This window comes from Salarias fasciatus, chromosome 5 (genome assembly GCF_902148845.1).
Source record: "Salarias fasciatus chromosome 5, fSalaFa1.1, whole genome shotgun sequence".
Lineage (NCBI taxonomy): Eukaryota > Metazoa > Chordata > Actinopteri > Blenniiformes > Blenniidae > Salarias > Salarias fasciatus.
Genome location: NC_043749.1, coordinates 31,224,536 through 31,246,562, shown reverse-complemented (window position 1 = coordinate 31,246,562; position 22,027 = coordinate 31,224,536). Strand labels below are relative to the sequence as shown.

The window sequence follows — 22,027 nt, the reverse complement described above, 5'->3', positions numbered from 1 at the left end:
TAACACGAGCCGCTTTCAGATCCGTGACCTGAAAGACACGCCACATTTCTCACAGCAGGCAAAACAAGCTAATTAGGTCCCAAGCATTTTCATATCGGTATTCGTATTTATACTCGTCCCTTAGAAGAGCGTTATCGTGCATAAGGAGGTTTAACTTGCAGCTTGCAGGAAAATTGCGGGTTTTAACTGCACCATGCTGACAGATCCGAAGCCGTGAAGCCAACACTCGTCTGGGACTCTCTGACAGAGTTGAGCGTTTTTCTTTATTTGGAGTAAAGTTGATGAGACTCCAGCTCGGCCGTCACATCCTGAGTGTGGGCCGGATGCTGCTTCCTGCTTCTCTCTCTTCATCTGTTGGTCTGACAGGCTCTGTGCACCTTGTTTGCGCTGGATAACCTCTCTCCAGCTGATGGATGCAGTTTGAATAAAAGCTTAATCCTGCTGTGCAGCTCGTCATTTACTCAGAGTTCAGATCTTTTTTTTTAACAATTTATTTTCAGTCACATTAAACCCCCTCAAGGTCCAGAACCGCCATGTTTTTTTTTTGTGGTTTCAATCCTCCACGTCACAAACAGCCTTGACTGGGAGGCCGATGGCAGAAACCAGATCAAGGCTGCGGCGCACATTTTCATGTTTCCATCAAAAAAATCCACCGAGATGACAACAGGTGCCGGAGCCGGGATTTGGATCAACGCTGAAGCCGGATTAGTTTTTAGGTTAGAGGTCGAGCAACGGCCGTGGTCCTCATGAGTGTGTCGGAGCGAGCACTGTGTGTGTGTGTGTGTGTGTGTGTGTGTGTGTGCAGACAACCGACAGGGGCCACTCAACCAAATTAATGTCTCCCAACGTCATTGGCCATCTGTGTGAGTGTGTGTGAGTCCACATGAATCCAAGACCTGGTTGCGTTCATCTGCGTGTGTGTGTGTGTGTGTGTCTGTGTGTGTGTGAATGTATGAACCATTTCGGCCTCGCATCGCGTCCGTTTAATCATTCAGCTAATCAGCTGCTGCCGAGCTAAACATCTCTGCGACACACACACACACACGTCGGCCTGCTCGGATCACTCGGTACAATGCTGATCAAACAAACAGACGCGCCGTCCTCCACGACGCCGCCTCATGCGCTCCCCGGCCGACCTTGGCTGACCTTGGCGGGTTTGTTTTCAGGTTCATCACTTCAGGCACACGGGCAGGAATTATTTTCACACATTCAAAGCAAAACAAACGATTTGTCGTTGTTGTTTGTAATCAGAGGAGACCGTTGGACGTGCCGCGACAGGAGGTTCCCCGCTGGAATTAATAACTTCACCGCCGTCCGGCTCTCATTAGGAAACGAACCACCGCCGCCAGCCGGAGCGCCGCCAGCCGGAGCGCCGCCAGCCGGTTTCGGTGGGGTCCACACAGAAGAAATTACTTTTCAGCTACTGACCTTTCAAACACGGGTTTTTTTATGTTTTCTCAAATGTTTTATCGTGCACAACATAACTGTGTCCTACTCTTCATGAGCTCACGTTTTTACCCAGGATGCACTTCTCGCAGTGGACCTGACACAATGTGAACCAGATTTCATATCGCTCCTGTTATGGGCTGATTTATCTCAGGATTAATGAGACCCTCCTGCTCCAGAAAAACAGAATTTAATGAAAAAGTAACCACAGGAACAGGCTGTTTCCATGACGACGGTTGCAAGGCCTGCATTTCTGACAACAAACACAACTTTGAAAAACGGACACGGACATCGTTGACACGTGATCGCGAAACGAAACAGCAAAACCGATGCGTGTTTTCTGGAAACGTTTCAGTGTAAACGTGGTCTAAAGCTGAAGCGCCTCGTCTGCGATGGAAATCTTTATGTCTTTGATGCATGAGATGGTTTTCAACTTTAAGTAGACTTCCTCTGCAGACGGCCTCCTGGGATCCTCACGCAACTGTAGCCGAGAAGCGGGGGGATTTCGTTCCTGATTGTCCTGTTACATGCTGAACAAATGTGTCTCCCCCTGACCGGGCGTCATCTCCTAAAGGTATCTATGGTTTGTATGCTGTTCTTCTCAGATACATCGGCAGCCACAGGGGTTGAAGTGGTTGGATTGTTGGAGTTTCTGCTCCTTTGTCACTTCATATGTTAAATATGTGTCCCTTCCTGACTGAGGGCAGCCCCTACATGTTAATGACATTAACCTGTCTGCCCCTGGCCGCAGGGGTTCAGGGCGGCAGGACAGGGTATAAATACCAGTCTGTGTCTCAGAACTTCAGAACTCACCCTGACTGAGCAGTGGTGACTTCTCTCCTGTCGCAACTGGAATAAAAGGAATCAATAAGGAACTCATCGTTGGTGCACTTATTAATAGAATTTCCACAACACGTCTCTCTTAGTCCCGCCTCCACAGCTCAGACCTCATGAAACCTCATTCTGGAATATAATCCAGACGTCTGGGACCCGAACAATCTCATTCCTTCTCCAACCGCTGAGCTTCATCTAATATCAAACAACGAATTAGAAAACTGTATGTACATTTCTGTTTGATTGGATGTTTATGTTCTTAGATCAGAATCTATTGTCTCGACTTGCATAGTTAGTCTATGAGTTGGTGATAAGTCTGGTTAAATATCTCTTTATTTAATTGCACACATTCATCTATGGGTTGTCTGACTTTGTATTTGTATATCTATCCATCATCCATCCATCCCTTCATCTTTATTCTGCTGTTTTTACATATCAAAATGACGCATCCTTCCAATCTTTCCCTCTTTTTCTTTTTTCTTGAGATTCCCTCTTTCTCTTCTCCTCTTCATCCATCGTCTCTCCGTCTGTTTATTCCTCCGTTTTCTTCCATTTTCCGCCTTCATCCCTCCCTCCGTCTGCTCCTCAGATCTCTCTTCCTCCCGCCCTCTCCCCCGTTTCTCCTCGTCTCTCTGATGTGTTGCTACACTGTTGCCGTAGCAACATGTGATTCGGGACACTGTGTACACCGCCCCGTGTGTGAATGTGTGTGTGTGTGTGTGTGTGTGTGTGTGTGTGCGCATGCGAGACAGCGAGAGGATAATGTGTCTGAAAGAAAGATCGACTGTGCGCATACGTGAAAGTGAGAAAGACGCCGCGAGTAAATAATTGAATCGACACGGTGAAACGACAAACTGATTATAAAGTTCCTGCCGCCGTCTGTCAGCACGAGGCAGGATCGCCAACTAGACCGCAATTTATGTCAGGGTGCAGGTGCCGGCCCCGCCCACCGCTCCGGCCTACATTCTCCCAGCATGCTCTCTTCCTCTGAAATCCGGATGAAAAGCAATGGAGACTCGCTTTCTAAATATCAAACTGTGAACCAGACGTAAGAGCTGCACTCATTTTGTTTTTTTGTAAATTCTGTAAATTGTGATTCTGACAGGTCTGATAACTCCTGCGTTCTTCTGGCGGCCGCTTGCCGCTCTGTCCCATCACTTTACTGACTGATCATTCTTATGTAAATGTTGTTTGATGCACATAAAACCCTCATTTGTTTATTCCTGTCTGTGCAGGACGTCACTCATCTGTAATTTTAATAAATCAACCACAACAAGGACGCAAACTGAAATGCAATCCGTCAGGCCCAAGCTTCCTATTTTTATGTCCTATCAGTCTAATCTGCATAAATTACTAGTTACAAAGGAGCTTAATCAGTCCGAAAACATGAACAGCAGCTCAATCTTCACTTTTTCTGTATTATTTTTAAGGAAAATTTCCGATGATGCTTATTTGTGATTGACAGACCAGAGTGAATAATAAGAGAAAAAGTATAGATGGTGATGAATACGTAATGTTTATCTGATGGTGAACAGCCGGCGAGGGGGAGGTGAGAAGAACCGCGGAACCGGAGGAATAAAAGCAGAAATAAAGGAAGAATGTGAAGGAGAGAATGAAACATCCCTGCAGGATCAGCGTGATGTGGCTTCCTGGAAGAGCCGAGCTTTCCAGAGCAGAGGAGGTGAGCGCTCGGCGAAGGTGAGGCAGAATAGAGGCCTCAGTGTGTCGGTGTACCGGCGCAGGCCCGGTTGCCTGGTAACGGCTGCAGGGTAAGGTCTCGGCCGCCTGATTGGAGGAGAGGCTGGTGTGACTCAGCCTTATGTTGCACAGCCATTCCTCTGTGAAAAACAACAGAGGTCTGGAAAAATTCAGAACCCCGGGCCGAGCAGGAGAAACGGCCGGGCGGCCGGGCGGAGCAGGGGGCGGAGCTCCGCTCGGACAGCCGCAGGACGCCGGAAAGCATCTCATCTGAGGCCTGCCGACGGACCAACTGCGATCCACATGCAGGTTCTATTAGTCCCAGTGGCCAAAAAGGAACATTTATTCCTGAAAATGTAATGAACTGCGGGATCAGCCAATCTGCTGCGGCGGGTTCATAGTGGTCCTCGGGCCAGGTGTTTGGAACCCCTGCCATACACAGGGCTGAGGACAGGACAGAGCAAATGCGTGTGTGTGAAAGCGCACGCACTTGTGGAGTCCCACTTACCTTGTAGGGCCAAATCGCTCTGCTCCACTTGTAATACGTGACTTTAAGCTCATTCTACCTCTGGGAGGAGGCGGGCTGCAGGATTAGCCGCTCGGATGAGAGCTGCACGTCATGTTTGGTTGGGTTTGAGAGTCTGAGATTTACGCCACATTACTAAATACTCCGGCTGAAACCCGCGAGGCAGCGAACGCTCTGGATTTATCTGTGGAACATCGTCCTGTTCTGGACACAGATTTAGTTGTTTTGTGAATGAAAGCTTAAATCCTGAAAGATTCTGTTTGTTCCGAGCTCTGACTGTGTTGGTTCTTCACATGGAACGAAGCGTGTGACACATTTAGAAATACAGATGAGTTGTGGCTGGAAGCATCAAACCTCGTTCAGACTCTATATTAGACGACACACACTCACGATGCTGCTCTAGTTTTAAACATCCTCCAGTTCTAAATACACCAATGAAGTGTAATTTTGTGTGTTTGTGTGTACAAGTGTTACTTGGTTTGAATGGGTGCAGTAAGAGGCCACGTACCAGTAAAGATGGGGCAGAGCTTCTCCCAGCAGGTGATCCCGCCCTCGGAGGTGAACTGGCCCAGGGCGACCTCCAGGAAGAAGACTGGCAGACCTCCGCCGAACAGGAAAATGAAGTAGGGGATGAGAAACGCACCTGGAGGAGAGCGAGAGGCGTCAGATCACTGAGAGGCGGAGCTTCGTCTGGCGGGTTTCCCCGGCGGCTGGACGTCTTACCTCCACCGTTCTTATAGCAGAGGTACGGGAAACGCCACACGTTCCCTAAACCAACAAAACCGCCGGCCACAGACAGAACAAAGTCCAACTTGCTGGCCCACTTCTCCCTCTGGGGGTGTTTGCCCTCCGCCTCGTCCTCGGGCCGGGTGCCGGGGCTCTTCCCGGGAGACGGCTTCAAGGTGTCCTTATGGAAGTCCTTCAGGCACTGAAGTTTCTCTTTTTGAGCCATTCTGGAAAACACGAGACGGAAAAACCATCAAGACTCACGTACCAACAACGCTCCTTCACCGTAGACCGCTCATGATGATCACGGCTGAAGCTTAATCTCTTTGATTTGCTTGGCAGAGATTTAGAAAAACAAGATTTACAGCCTCTTCCCCAGTATCATTAGCTCACCGCAGAGTCGTGCGCTCAGCTAAGGAAGTGTCATAATTGATGTAACACAACAGTTTTTTACCAACAGTAGAAATATGATATCCTCGGGGCTCAGACTTAAAGCAGCAGAACCAGAAAGATCACTTCACCAACTGGCGCTTTCCAGAGGATGTAATTACTCCTGAAGCGGCTGCACAGAAAGCTCTCCCAGCTCAGCTTCTCCGCGTTCTGCTCAGTGGACGACGTCTTCTGGTGACTCAAGAAAACTGTAAATCTGATCACGAGATCAAAACACGCTGATGTGCTGCTTGGAAGTGATCCAGAGTTGGATTTCCTAATAACAGCATCTGACAAAAGCAAATTAAAAAGTAACCACGAAAGAAGCCGAGTAAGGGAGAACAGTCCGTCCTGGAATCATGAGATAAACCTTTCTCATGTCTAAACTAAAGCTAAAGCCTGAAAACAGCCGTGACTGTTTAGAAAACCGCTTCTACGATAAAGTGAAAGAGGAAACTCTGTGAAAATGAAGTTCCCGTTATCGTGAGCTTTAGCTGGTCTTCCTCAGAAGCAGCAGTGATGAAGGTCATTCTGACGCCATCGATGTAAATTTCCATCCAACAGCGACCAGAGAGAGCGAGTGAGAGAGAGAGAGAGAGAGAGAGAGAGAGAGAGAGATACACTTAGTAGTCAGCAGATGTCTGTCACTGTGGAAAATGTCATGTCTTTATCTCTTTCTATCTGCGCTCAGCTTCTCCGTCTCCGTCTCCCTTCATTCGCCCTCAGTTTGACTTTTCAGCCAAATATTTACCAAGAACAAAGGACAAGTCACCATTTCACCTAAATACCCGGACCGTCCATCCATTGTTTCAACTGTTTCTCTGCTAAATGAGGTGAAAACCTTTTGTCTATGGATGCAACACAACTTTCTAGTCCGTCTGGTGATCACATGTCTATAGTTCCTTTTGCAAAGAGCTGGTGATGGTAATAACACAGAGGTTCTCCTCTGCCAACAGCTAATCATAATGAGAAACTGAAAGTGTTTTGCTTTCTGTGTACACACTCTGTGTATGTGTGCACAAGTGCTTCCTGCTTAGCGAGACAAAGGAATCCATTAAACCTGCGACTGACGAGCAGATTCAGACACTGAACCAACAGAAACCCCCGTTCAGTTCTGATAAATTCTCACTGGATTAAGAACACTTTGTAAATCTGCTATCATTGCTTTGGACAGTGAGGTTCAAATGTCTTAAAGGAGAGGGTCATAAGTGTATTTTAAATACATTAAAACTGCAACAAAGACAGTCATATTGAGAAACACTGATATTTTTACAAACGTGTATCGTTATTATTATTATTATTATCATTATTAGTATTATTATTATCACTGTAATGCTATATGCATGAAGCATGAATCCATTCCAGAAGGTTTTTTTTTTTTTTTTTTTTTTTTAATGCATTTGACATTCACCGTCTCGAAGCACTTTATGCAAATACGGAAGCATTTTTTCGTCTCACCGGTTTATATGTAAATTACTACTGTCGCTCAGTCAGAAATGACACATTATGTAACGCAGACGGCCACAGGGCACGTGCACTCAGACGCCATTCTCCAACGCCATCCCGTCGTCGACATATAGACATGGAAAAAAATCCCACCTGGTGTATTAATAAAGAGTCCAATGAAATATTAAAACTGCACATCGTGCTCCTTCTTCTGGCGAGGTCGCACACTGCAGCGCAGGCATCTGCTAGCTTCTAGCTAGCCATGGGTCATGTGCTGACCGGTCCGGACCACCAGGCGGTCATGTGATCTGGACGCGGACCAAGACCAGGCGACTGCAGGTACAAAGTGAGATTCTGTGCTTGAAGAGTTTAAACGAAATGAGTTTTGGAGGCGCGGACGTCTAGAAACAGGTGGGAGGAATCGGAGGCGGCTGTGTTGAAAGATGCGGCGTCCCGGGTTAGAGGTCAGGTGTGAAGTGGGTGGAACCTTTACAGGGAACCCCCTCACAAGACTCAAGACTCTTTCATCGGTGAATGAAAACATTAAATTGGCCGAGAAAGGTGGATCCTTACGAGCGTCAATGTTCTGATCGTATCTGGATCCGAATACCAGGAACGTTCCGTCGTGGTCGTCCCGAGAAAACAAGCACCGCCTCCAGAAGATCTGAGAGCCGCTCTGAAAGACGCTCAGTTTGTGCTGTAATTTGAAAATGAAACTGTTGCTCATTTGTGCTGAAAATTCCCTCCGGAGAACGGAAAGTGCTGAAGGGAGCCGCCGGGGATTGTGGGGCGATCTCAAGACGCCTGGTGTGAAACGGGGTCGTTGTCCGGTGGTCTGGGTACAGCCGTCGCTCGCACCCTCTCAAACACACTGTGGACGTGAACACAGTGACTCCAGAACCCACACACACACACACACACACACACACACACACACACACACACACACACACACACACACACACACACACACACCCTCGCTTCACTCCCTAAACAGTTACATAACACACTCTCCTATTTAAAGAGCATGTACATTTCCACTGCGCCGGCCGCCTATTAGCTCCGCTCACGGCCCTTCCTCTCTCGCTCTACATTTCTTTCACCCGCCCGTCTCCTCCACTCCATTTCTTTTGCTCCTTTACCTCTTTTCCCCTTCGCTTCATCCCCCATTTGTTTCAATAACAAGCCAAAATCTGCTGTTTTATTGTTCCAAATGAGCTCTTTTGGCCGTCCAGCTTATTTTGTTTCCAAACAAAGATCATCTGAATTGAGTCTTAAGGATGATAAATGTGATTCAAACAGGAAATTGGCCCAATAATTTAGACTTCATGGTTTAAAATAGAAATGGTTTCAACACAAACATCCTCATTTTCTCTCTGCTTGCCATTTTGGTTCCTCAGTGTTCTAATCGCAAGGTTTCCCCTTTGTCCTCCGGTCCAGTTTTCAGTATCGCCTTTTAAAGCATGACCTGCTTCTTCTTCTTTAACTATTCCGTTTTCTGCTCGCTGGACCGTGCCTCTTATTCCTCTTCCATCGTCGCTCCTCTGTCTTCTTCCCTGTTGTTTCCCCGCCGTGCACCATCTCTTTCTCTCACTCGTCCTTATAGACCTTATCTTTGATTTTCATCGACCCGGGTCATCTTGTTCTACTTGGAAAGATTATTTTTACCATGTTTTTCATCATAACTCATCATCACGGCTCCGTTTACATGACATCTTTCAGTAAATATCGGAGCTTTTGCAGTTTGTTGACGACACTGAAGCCAACGGAAACACAGATATTTGAAAACGGTCTATCTCTGTAGCATTGAGCAAAACCACTACAGTAGCAGCGGAAAATAAGAACAATGTTTTCCTTCACTGTGTCATGACTCCCAGTCCAGATTCTCCTGGTCTCTCCTGGTCCTGGTCCCAGTCTATACTCTCCTGGACTCGATAGTTTTAGAGTTGACCGTCATCACTTGGTGTTCTGTCCGTACGAATGTTCGTCTTCTCCCGTTGTTAATGTTTAGACTATATTTTCATGAGTGTGTGGTGTGTGGTTTCATCTAATAAACAACCAACAGCACCAACTAGTGGCCCAGCATGCTAAATACATTGTTTCTGTGTTTCCATGGAAACACACATTGTTTTCAAAACACTGCTGTGTAAACGTGAAGCTTTTCTGAAAAGACAACACAAAAACGTTGCGTTTTCACTGTGGACGTTTCACTCTGCACAGTTTTATTTTGAAGGAACAGATTTTCCAAAATAACTTAAATTCAGTGAGATGGAGGCACAGATGAGGGAGTTTTTAAAGTGTTTGGAGCATAAAGACGTTGGTTCCGCTGGATTAACCTTCAGAAGGTGGCAGACTGACTGTGAGTGAGCGTCACGAGCAGATAAAGCACAAAACTCTACCGGGTGAAGGTTAACAACCTTTCTTTCACTGAAACAACAAGAATGGAGGGCGCATGTGAAGGTCTGAAGCCGAGCGGCAGGAAAAACAGAAGTTCATAAAGAAGGAGTGCACGGCATTCACTCTTATCTGCGCTGAGTCAATAAAACAGTCGATGGGACTTCTCCTCTCTTGAATTCCTAGAACTGCAGTTTACACCGAGTCAATGAAACGACTTGCAGTGTCAACACCACATCCACCACCGCCCAAGGTGAAAACCCAGAATTTCTTCTCCTCTCTTGTTATTACTTGCTGCCAAAACATGAAGCGATGCGGTACTTGTGTCCCTCTAATCCAAAATAATCCCAAACATCTCTCCGGTTTGGCGGGTTTCACCCGGAGATCGCCTCTCCGCTGCAGTTTATTGTAGATTTCATGCTACAATACGCTCGCTTTCATTTGGAGGCTTGCATTCGTCTCGTGTCGGATAAGAGGGGGAGAGTGAGCGACTCGCTGCTTCAGCCTGGGAATTTCACATGAACGCTGCGCAGTCAGATGATCCAATTAGAAGATGCTGAGCTGCCAGTGAGTCAGTCATGAGATCCTGAAAAACAACAGGGGAGAAAGAGGGAGTCCTCCAATCCGCCAGTAGGTGGCACTCTAGATATGGATCCATTGCTTTTTGCTGTAGCAGTCCTTCAGTGGTGGGCTGGGCTGTCCTCTCCATTGTGCTATTAGCGGTTCGATCCCCGTTCCCTCCGCTACATGTGAGGACATGTTTGGGCCTGGCAGTCCGCCGCCGCCCGCCCCCAGCGGTGCCTGAACGCATCGTGAAAAACATCACAGCGGGAACTCAGCTGGAGATCTGCTCACGGTGTTGAGCATTTCTCAAACTGATGGGTGTGGCTGCCACGTGCAGGGCGCTCCACATACTCGTGAACAGTGCTCTTTCTCTTGGCCCCCGATTGGCAGCAGCTGTTCCGTACTGGGCTCCGAGGAGGATCTCAGAAGTGGAACCGTCTGATATTGTTGTTCTTGGTCCTTTTCATTGATTCTGATGCTTCTGCACATCTGATCTCTGCCCCGTGGCAGGTACGAGTCCGACATCTCATTTTGCCAGGATCCAGGACGCCATTCGCCCATCGGCCACAAGATGAAGCTGATCTGTCACTCGGCCGGCGCCGACTTGATCGACCTCCATCATCCTGACGGTGCATTAAGCCTGCTCCTGGCAACAGGCGATGAAACATTATGCCAGTACATGGGCGCGGGGTGTTAATCGCCCTTTTTTACTGCTTTCCCTCCCAGCTGCCAAGGTAAATAAAACCTGGGAAAGCTGCCTACACCTTTTATTAGCCGCTCCAACTACAACTTCAACACAATCATCCAAAATGATGGAGGATTAATGGTGCAGCTGTAATGGCACGGGGGACGATTTGAGTTGAACTGGGTCAGTGGTCCAGACTGGTTAATATGTACAGCGGTGGCGAAGATCTGGAGTCGAGGACATGTGGCCATAAATGTTTGACTACAACCAGACCGGCTGACGGCTGTAATCAGTGTGTCACCGAAGTCTCTCTCGGCCTTTCTCAGTTTTCATTCGAGGCAGCTACTCTGGGAGTGTTTGCACGTCTGTGACTGAGATTTCACAAGCATGCACGTACACACACACACACACACACACACACACACACACACACACACACACACACACACACACACACACACACACACACACACACACACACAGGGACACACTTTCCACTAACCTCAGGTTACTGGCTTAATAAATCATTTAACAGCAAACAAGGCGACAGTGAACACGGCAGCTATCGGCGCCGCTTTGAGAGACGGACAGGAAGATAAACAACCTTTCCTCGAAAACTACGAGATTCCGAGATATTTGACCTTCTTCAGTAATCATTTAGTCCAGTGTCACATTCATACAGACCATGGAACACATCACAGCTAACACTGTGGACAGAGTAAGGCATTATTGACTGTGTTATGATGCCCAAACGATGAAGGAATTCAGTGCTAAAGGCTTGAAAAGTGTGAAAGCAGGCTGGTTATCGGACACTGGAGTAAAGTGTAGAATTATTAAAACAGCTCTGTGAATTTAGCAGAACACAGTGATGGTTATTAAGCAGCAGATTAATGCTTTGACTCTTTAATAACTGAAGTGAGAGCCCACATCTCGCTGGCCACCTGCTGATTCCACCTGTTCCTGCATGTGGAGGCAGGAAGTGAAGGCGTCTTTCATCTCGCGCCGTCAGTCTCTCCTCCAAATGGCGTTCGGCAGCTGTTCAGGCCCGGCAGGTTATCACTCTGCAGAGTCCGCAAGCTTATTCAGGCGCCGCTGGCTCAGCTAATGGCTGGCTGATGCCGCTGGCTCAGCTAACAGAAGACCAACGTTGGTGGTTAAGCTAACAGTCAACTGCTGATGGTGGTTAAGTTAATATCCAACCAACGCAGGTGGCTAAGCTGACATTCGAATGACGTTGGCGACTAAGCTAACAGTCGACCGTCGACGGTGGCTAAGCTAACAGCCGACCGACTACTCACACGTCCAGAAGAAGAAATATTTAATACAGTCGTAGTGTGTGTGTGTGTGTGCGTGTGTGTGTGTGTGTGTGTGTGTGTATTTGCGGTGTTTCTGCCATTTACATGACAACAGTGTCTTTAAAAAGTTCCGCCTTTGGAAATATTCTCATAAAGTTTTGCTTTCAGTAGCGCCGACTAACGTCGTCATGGAAACGGGTCCTGAAAACACGACGAAAGTTCAGCATTTTCGCTGGATGTCATGTAAACGGGCCTAGATTTGTGGATTCAGGAGCCAAATTTCAGTGAAAGTCATCAGATTTTTTTCAGTTTAGGATCAAACCCACATTGTGACAATTATGGGAGAAAAAAGTTTATAAGTTTAACTTTATAAGTTATCATGAAAAAAATGTGTTTAATAATTCTTCGTAGGCTTGCTGCTTGACTTCAGCTCATTCAAAACGAGAAAAGAAAAGATGGCCGACGGCGCTGGCAGTCAGTGGCCAGCTGTTAACGAAGGTTTGGAGTGTTATCGTAACTTATCGCCCAACGCAACTGAAGAAAATGATTCTGAAGCAAGGTCATTGAGATGGCAACCTGCAGCCACATATCAGCGTGTACAGAGCAGGAGAGCAGGACCCACTTTCACTGATTATTTCCTATCAGTTCGTCCACATGTGAAATATTCACAAACAAACCCAGGAGGCTTGAGCCTGGGTGGCGTCGCGTTAGCGTTTCTTTAGCGTCGCTCGGCCAGAACTGTCTGATTGAAGCCACACATCAGCTTGACAAGATTAGATTAATGTCTCGACCAACGTAACACAGAGCAGCGGCGGCGACAAAACCAACAGCTCACTGTGGTTTATCAGGCTGTCAGTGCCGCTCAGCTCGCAGACAATGGACGCTGCTCCTCAGATGCATCCGAGTGAAACACACCCCCCGCCCTGAGTTTACCGCCGCCTTCTCCAATTTGCCTCAAAGTCTGAGCAACTTGGTCACTTTTACTACAACTATGGAGCCAGATTTGAACCCTGCACTAAAAAAAAAAACCAATGGCAGCCAGGATGAATACGAAGTCAGAAGAGTAAAGGTTTGATCTGATGCCTGCAAAATGATCTCCCCTCACAGCTGGTTCCACCATCAATTCATCTATCAGATTACACATGTTTAACCTTTAACAAAAAAATAAATAAATGAAAAACTTATCTGAATGGGTCAACTGTTCTGCATTCAACTGGGGTAAATGTATTCATGGTCGTTTCTGTTAATCCCTGCATCGAAGGGAATCTGACGTCTTGATAGGGAGAGAAATTCCATCACAGCTTTTCTTCACTGACTGTCAACAACTCCGGTAATTTTCCAACACTGAACCAGATCCAAAATGGAACCGACGGCGCGGCCTTGGATGCTGTCTGTACATTATTATCAGATGAACAGACCCCGGCTGCATTGCATTAACAGATGTGTCTCATGGCACTTCTCCGTGCATTTGTTACATAAGACGCCTTGGATTGTGAAAACACACTATATAGATCCCTTTCACGTGCGTGCACACTCGTGCACTTGCACAAAGCCGTGTGTAATTTCAATGCAAATTGAGGGAAAAGTCAAGTCATGTTTTTCATGTTTTCTTCTTTCTCCATTGTTACACGAGATTGTGACAGCAGTGAAAAGAGGAAGCAAGACAAAGGTTTCAGAGGGGGCAGAGAGAGAGAGAGAGAGAGAGAGAGAGAGAGAGAGAGAGAGAGAGAGAGAGAGAGAGAGAGAGAGAGAGAGAGAGAGACTCGTGGTTTCAACAAGCAGCACGATGCTTGAGGAGCCACAGAAAAGCATCCCCTGCTTCTCACCCTTCACTTCTCCTTCCTGAACCGTTTTAGCACCACGAAGCCAAATAAAGACAAGTTACACAGTCCAATTCAGCGCAGGTTGCTCTTTAAAACCCTCAATTCTCACACACACACACACACACGCACACGCACACGCACACGCACACACAGGTGCGGGATTAATTCAAAACAGTGAGGGATGTGTGCATAACTCCCGGCTGGATGAGAGAAAACGGCCCCGGTCCGGAGCAGAGGAACCGGCCGCTCCACATCCTTCACCGGGCTAACGGTGATCACACATTCTGAGCAGAAATGCGCCTTGATGCGCGCATGTGAGCCGGATCTGCGCGCTCCGCTCCAAATAACACACAGGACGGAAAATACATTCACGGCAACGATTATGGCTATAATTATGTTAATAGCGATTGCAAGATGATTTATTTTAAACAAGATAAGCATTTGGGGAGCCTAAATCCGGCAGAAACCACTCATGCGCGCACGAAACGCACGAAAGTCTTTATAGCATCTTCATCAGGAAATAGATCTACATGCTCACTATCACTAGAAATAGAAATAATAATGAAAATGCACACCAAGTAACTCCAGCAAATGAGCTCATCTTTAAATTCACATCAACTTTTCTCTGAGATATTGGCACGTGCTTCAAAATGTATGAAATGAACACATTATATCAGAATTCACTTTACAGATCCAAATAAACATTTGAAGGCAATTTTAAATAAAGATGGAAAGACAGTGAATGAAAGCATCATTAAAATCCCCCCCTGCTCAGTTTTAAAGGGGCTTTCCATTTACCTGCTGTGATGATGTGATTTTTCTTTATTATTTCGTCCTTTTAATGTCCTTTACGCGCGGTCCCTTGTCCGTTCCGTCTTGTCCGTGTCCTCCTGTGTCCGTGGGAGCGACTGAGGGTTGGACGCCTCGGTTGCCTTTATTTTAGCCTATTTATAAGCTTCTCTTTCTGACCTTTGTCTCTTAAAACGGGGGACCGGAGAATCAGAGGCAGTGGAAAATCACCGGCCTGCCTCCTCCAGCAGAGCAACAGGAGAGCGGTGGCGCGTTCACGGACCCCGGCAACCTCGGATTTTTCATCATCTCGACCAGGCGTTTAAATGAAATCCCACCACGTGGGTGTCTGCAAGCACTATTTTAAGTTTCCAGTTAAAATCTGAAGATACATTCATCGAAATACAGAAAATGGTTCTGAAAATGCTACTGCAAGTGAGTTTTCAAAAAGTGATCCACTTAGTCTTCATTTCTGGTTAATTTTAAACTTGAGAGAAAATTACATTTTATAGGCTACTTCTCTAGGGATATTTGCTGTTATAACACATTTTGTAGTTTCCTTCATCTGACTGATGATAAAATAAGAAAATAGTTACAACTGGCCTAACGTGATACCCATTAAGTGGATAAACGTGCGAAACGCATGATAATAACACCTCATCTGAAACACAACACTTTTCAGTGCATCTAACATTCTCACTCACTCCTCGTTTCCATTGTCAAAGATAATAATCAACAAAAACAGAGAAATATCCCACTAAACCTCCAAGTTTTGAGATTGCGAACAGAAAAGCGAGATTTACGAGTGACCCCTGAATGCAGCATTAAGGAGCATTAAAGTAGCATTCCCCCCACCCGCTCGCTTTCAGACGCGCGCTCCCGACCCTGTGCGCGCGGCTGCAAAAACATAAAGGAACACAATGTGCAAAAAGTGCTTTGCGGCTGCGTCAGTTCTGCGTGTCTCCGCTGAGGATGTCTCGTGTTTGGAGCCATCCTTCATCCTGCACCACATTTCCGCCTGTTTCACCTGAAATCCGAATCCCAATCCAGATTGGATTGTTATTATGTGTATTTGAAGGTGTTCCCTATTGTTCCTATGCAGCTGCTTCAGTTTGAGTGTACAGGTACATTCCTCTAACATTTCATACTGCACAAAAAAATGCAAAAACTGTAAGAACGTGTTCAACGGCATACAGTCGTAAATTTTTTGCAAATTCAAAATATAAAAGAAAACTGTCAAATGCAACTAATTATTTCATGCGCAGACACAAAAATGGAAGAAAAATAGCTGTTTTCCATTTTACAGGCTCTAACACATTAACATTATGTTTAATTATTTGCATTTATTGCAAATCGTGTAGTTATCAGAATACTGTGCATAACTGCATCTTGCAGGTTTAGATAATGTCTCCTGTTAACATGCAACATGCATTTCACCCTGCAGTTCCTTTGTTCCTGTGCAGTGGCATTTCTCAAAACTATAAGTAAATTAACATTTTTATCTTGATCTTCACACCAGACTTATTCTCAAAATTAACCTTATTGTGTTTTATAAGGGCCAAATACATGTGTTGAAAAAAGGACAACAATCTGCCTAAAAGCTAAAAATGAAAACATCCAATGGCAGCTGATCGGGCGTCGCTCTCCTGTGGTTCAGAAACAGAAATAAAGAGCAAAATGAACCCAAATACTAAATGACAATATGGTAACAATGTCTGTGCTTCATTTTCTATTTAAAAAAAAACTGCAATAAAAGAGCAGGTAAACAGTTTGGGGCGTTGGAAAAGTTGCCCAAGAAATTGGGTCTTTGTAGCAATTTTACCAATCAGGGATTAATAATATAAATGAACAACACGAAATTAAACCAGCCAGTGCCGTTTGATGGCGACTTGAGATCTGGGGTTTAAAAACACACTGAAAATGAAGAATGATGAAGCCCCACCTTAGAAATGTATCACCAGCCGAGGCTGGAAACAGCCATGACATCTGAATGTAAAAGCCTTTTCAAAAAGGGCCACGTGGGGAGTCGTTTCAAAAAGTAGCATTTCCAGTGGCTCCGTGTAAACAGACCCATAAAACGCAACAGAAGTTTTCTGTTTCCTCTTGAAAACGTTGTGTAAACGTCCTCGAACAGAATGATTCCGCGATCGACTGCAAATCCATTTTATAAATCCAATACTTTCAGGTACATTCAAATCAATTTTGGCTTCTTCACAAACTGGCACCACGCCACACCAGATGGTTTCATGGAGAAGGTTCACATCTGATGATGAAACTCACCAGGACAACCTAACGAGTTGCATGAAAGTGGAGAAAAGCTGTTTTGCAACTAGCTCTATCGACCTACAGTATGTTTTATATCTGATCGATTCAAATAAAGGTTGTTTCTATTGACGGACAAAGCGAGGAGAGACCGTGAACAGGTCAGCAGTGTGTCGCAGAAACAGAAATTCACGTCAATTAACCCAAAGATGCGAGATCTTTCAACTGTGGAATGAATCTGTATTCCCCAAGAAAACCCCTGAGTGCAGCCAGAAAACACACAAACCCTGAACAGAGAGTCTCTTCCTGGGTTCACAACCCAAAATAACCAAATCAGCAAAAACGCAACTAGAGTGCAGAACTGAAACCAATAAAGCAGCTGAATTCAAAAACGAGAGATAAGAGCTCAGGAGACAGGTTCCAGCGCTGAGCATGACAAACGAGACGACCCAGGAATGTTCCAGAACATCCAGAACACAGAAGATAACATCAGACCGGACTGACAGAGCATCCTGCGGATTCTGCTGTCAAACCCCGGCTTTCCGCTCAGCTCTGATAAAACTGAGGAGCAGAGCTGGACCTGAAATGTTGCTCTGAGAGCTCCGAAGAAAGGAAAAGTCTGTTTGGCTCCATCCTGAAAACAGCGTGACAATCAGCATTTACTGATGATGATGATGATGATAGTAGTGATGATGATGATGACGACAATGACGATGATGATGTGATGATGATGATGATGACGACAATGACGATGATGATGTGATGATGATGATGATGATGATGGTAGTGATGATGATGATGATAATGACGATGATGATGTGACGATGATGAGGATGATAGTAGTGATGATGATGATGACAACGATGATGATGATAATGTGATGATGATGATGATGATTATGATAATGATGATGGATGGTGGTGATGATGATAGTGATGATGATGATGATAATGACGATGTGATGATGATGATGACGATGATGATGATGTGATGATGATGGTGGTGATGATAGTGATGATGATGATAATGATGCAGGTGGTGATGATGATGATGATGATGATGATGATGATGATGTGAGGATGAGGATGATGGCGATGGTGATGATGATGATGATGATGATGATGATAATGATGATGATGATGGTGATGATGATGATGATGGTGGTGATGATGATGATGGTGATGATGATCAGCAGAAATATGACCAAACCAAAACAAGGTTCTGAATCTGCCTGCTGAGAAAGTTGAACGTCTTTTGTGCAAAGTTCAGAAGTCAACTGGATGAGTGCGCGGAACTGTCCACCAGAACACATCAAGGTCAACTCCACCCCGAGACAAACGAGAAGAAGAGTTTATTCTCTAAATGTGTAAATCTAGAATCAGACAGACTCGGTCCAGAGCGCAGGCGTCCAATCAGCAGCGGTGACTGGACGGCAGGAGAGGCGGTGACTGGACGGCAGGAGAGAGAGCTCGCAGGGAGGCTTGGAATGCCTGGCATGGTGAACCACACCAACTGACAGGAACTTGTAAGACAATAAGATAAGGCTATTAAGTGAAGTGGTCTGCTTGTGATCAGATGGTGTCTTTCCCCTTCAACTCGACAGAAATAGAAGATTTCCACAGCTGTTTTGTCTGACTGATTATTTTATGGATTGCTGATGAGAAAACAGCAATGGTTAGAAAGTTGGGTTGAAACCAAACCTTAAAACGTGAAGCTAAAGATGTCTGTGGTGTAATCCGCCAACAACAGCCTGACTGAATTCATGGTGAGTTTTAAGGTTTCCATCTGTCGCCTGGAGTTACCAACACCCTGTTTGTGACATTTCACATGAAGAAGCATTGTTTTAATACTGAGCCACAAGGTGGAGCTGTTGGTTGTTTTAGTAATGAAACCACAAACTCCTGCAGGGAACAACAGGCTATAAACTCCACTGAGCATGTGCAGAAGTATCTACTACGGCCATGGGGCAGACGTTTCTGGAGCATTGTCAGAAAGTGGCGTTTTCGCCCTTGTCATTGAAACCGATCCTCAAAACGCAAATGAAATGTCAGCGTTTCCACTTGAAAACATTGTCGCGCAAACGAAGGGTAGCTTGAGCTCAGTAGAGATGCCTCTCCACAGTGCGTACAGGTTAGCTAACGTCACGCTAATGGTCGTTGCTGGTGTTTCACCTCAGATGCTTCTTGTTTGTCACTGCGGCCAAACAAGAAGAAGAACCGGATCGGAGTCGGGCTGGAAGCCCTCTGAGTGTTTCTCAGATGTAGGCTGAGGCGGGCTGTAGATTTCCTGTAGATGTGAGTGTGTGAACTCGGTGAACTGGGGACCTGTTCAGGATGTAAAGTGACTTAAAGGCATTGTCAGCTGGGATAAGCTCCCTGCTCTCCCGACTCGTCTGTCCATCCCCGAACCCGCTTTAAGGATGTGGGGGGCTTCCGCCCATCCCGGCTGACGGTGAGTATTCTGCTCAGAAACATCAGCGGTGTACGTGTCTTCCTAGAGAGGTCTGGATCGCACCGAGGCCAAGCTGATCCTGGTCAGCGGCGGCCTTCAGGTCATCGCTTCAGTTTCCCAAACAGCAGATCGAGCAGACGGACGACCGCGGTTGTTCCAGCTGCCACTGGTCTGCTTCATGGTTATTAATAGGTTTGACCTGCGGTGAGGGAAGGGGACTGTGGAGAGGTCGACAGTCCACGGCAGGGAAAACACACACACACACACACACACACACACACACACACACACACACACACACACTTGCCTCCATGTATGACGAGACGTGTGAAATGACAACAGAAACCGATGAGTTTTTACTTGAAACGTCGTGTAAATGAGGCTGAACACGCCTCCTGGCTCACTTCTAACAAATCCACCAGCAGAAGAATCAGTTCGGAGGAAGAGTTTCCACCTCGTCCTCACTGCTGTGGACTCTGAACTTATCTCTGAGCTCCTCGGCTCCTCGGGCCGGCGATGACGGAAACAATGCTGTTGTTGTTGCTCGTGTTTTTGCTTTCTGGGAGGGAGGCATGTGAAGTGGGCTGAATGGAATGGATTCCATTCTTCTGGATTCTCCTCTTCTTGTTCTGCCTCTTTAATTTCCAGTCAGTGTTTTTTTTTAAGGATTGATGTCCCCCAAAGGGGCCACTGTTGTCGTGGTTCGATCCGCATTTCAGGAGGGCAAGTGGGGGGAAAGTGGACTGAAGTGAAGGTTTGATCTCTTCCCTCCTGAATCAGTCCGATTCCCTGGACCATCCCTCTCTATCGTGGCATCAAGGCACCTCAGTTAACCAAACCTCTTTTTTGACTGAGAAGTCCTCCAAGCCCAGACTCAAACCAGGGCTCCTCTCACCCCAGAGTGTGGCCCACTGTGAAAAACCAGAGAAATCAGGACAGGATGTTCTGCCTGTCTTTGATGCAGGCCTGTTGAGGCTTTGTCTTCTTTGTCATTTGCTTTGATGCAAATCATGATCAAACGAGATTTAGACGGTAAACGCAAACACGGCTGAGCTGACTTGTGTTTTCAGATCACAGTTAATCACTATTATCTGTTTGCAACCTATGTTTGGACGTGTTGCTTTACAAAGAGACTCTTGTGAGAACTTTAATTCGGCGTGTTTACGGACATGTGGGTCATAATCACAGGTAACAGCAGCTTGAGCCACACTTTTAAGTATGTGATGGAAAAGGGATCATGTTTTGTTGAACAAACTGCTTAATCATGTTCATGATAATCTTATTTTTAAAAGAAAGAGGAGAAATTCTTTAGAATAAACAGTCCTGCTGGGAACAGGCATTCCCCTGAGTCTCAGATTTTTCCCCTTTGTGTGGAGGACTGCTCAACACTTCAAACACCACAGACAAGTGACCGTAAGAAAGGATTTTAGATGAATCTTATCTGTCATCTTCAAGCATCCAGGTCACATAACATGCACTTTTCAGTTAAATACTTCTAGGAACATAAGTCCTCATCATTCATGGTCATTGACAGGAATGTACTATGGACCGGACATCACTTCATTAAAGGACGAGTACAAGTATGAGTAGAAACCTTCAGCTACTGTAGATAGACATTATTAAATGCCCTAAATCTTCTTCCAAACGACATGGAAAAGTTATGTGTCACCATGTACCGCCTCCAACTGCCTCTGCGTCGACGCTACGTCACCTCAAACAGCCTCACAGTCTGCAGGCTCGCTGTTACGAATCAGTCACACTTTAATCATGTTTAGCATGTAGCATCACTGGTGTGTGAGCCTGAAACTCTTTAGCATGTAGCATCACTGGTGTCGTGTAAGACTTAAACTCTTTAGCATGTAGCATGACTCGGTAAAATCCCTCTGGATCCACTGAACAGTTAATTTACAGAGCAAAATGACTGAAAGTCACAGATTTTTCCAACAGTTCACAGCGGGTAAGAAAGCAAAAATATTTGTGCAAAATGGTAAAAGGAAGGTTTTCTTTTGTCGTTTCCTTCTTGCATGTGAGCGTTCTGAGAGCCAGACAGCAGCCTGCAGGCCAGATAAAGCTCGCAGTGCAGACTGCAGCAGTGCGTCGTGTTTGCACAGTCGCTGCCGGTGTTGTTGAAGGTCATGTGACAGGAAACGAGACAAACATCTCGCTGGTAGGCTTCCTGAACGAGGCGCGCAGAGGGCATGAGACAGAGAAAACACGAGGCTCTGTCAGGCAAGCGGCCCTGTTTACGTCTGTCTGCACACATCTCCAGGTTTTCCTTCCACATTCAAATATCCTGGCAGTGTCTGCACCTGCACAGTCCATTTTGAGAATCAAATGAGGAAAAACCCCACAGACACGAAGTGGTGGGACGATCTCCACAGGAGAACATCATGCAAATTTCACGGAACTGATAGCATATTAAGCATCATGGTGGATTAGAGGGAGGCTGTCGGGGTGTTGAATGTGGCCCAGTGGATGAACATCAAGCATTGAAACAACAAAACGGTAAAGATGTGATCAGATGGCAAAGTTAACTTTTTTTTTCTGGCTTTTTTTTAAGACTTTCTGCTCACTTCCTCAAACTCCTGCAGTGTTTCCATTCTATATTGCACAGTACTTAGAAGGAAACAGACTGCATGTATCGAGTGTACCATGAGGC

At 46.0% G+C, this 22,027-nt stretch overlaps 1 protein-coding gene across 1 annotated transcript in view; it reads right to left on the bottom strand.

Moving 5' to 3' along the window:
• Positions 1-14,877, bottom strand: part of LOC115387951 (sodium- and chloride-dependent taurine transporter-like) — a 28,830-nt gene extending 13,953 nt beyond the window's left edge. Inside the window, exons 1-3 of the mRNA XM_030090861.1 lie at positions 14,665-14,877; positions 5,228-5,457; positions 5,013-5,147 (exon numbers count right to left, since the gene is read on the bottom strand). Coding sequence (XP_029946721.1) covers positions 5,013-5,147; positions 5,228-5,456 — 364 coding nt within the window. The 5' untranslated portion in view covers position 5,457; positions 14,665-14,877. The remainder of the gene's footprint in view (positions 1-5,012; positions 5,148-5,227; positions 5,458-14,664) is intronic.
• Positions 14,878-22,027: the final 7,150 nt, after the last annotated feature.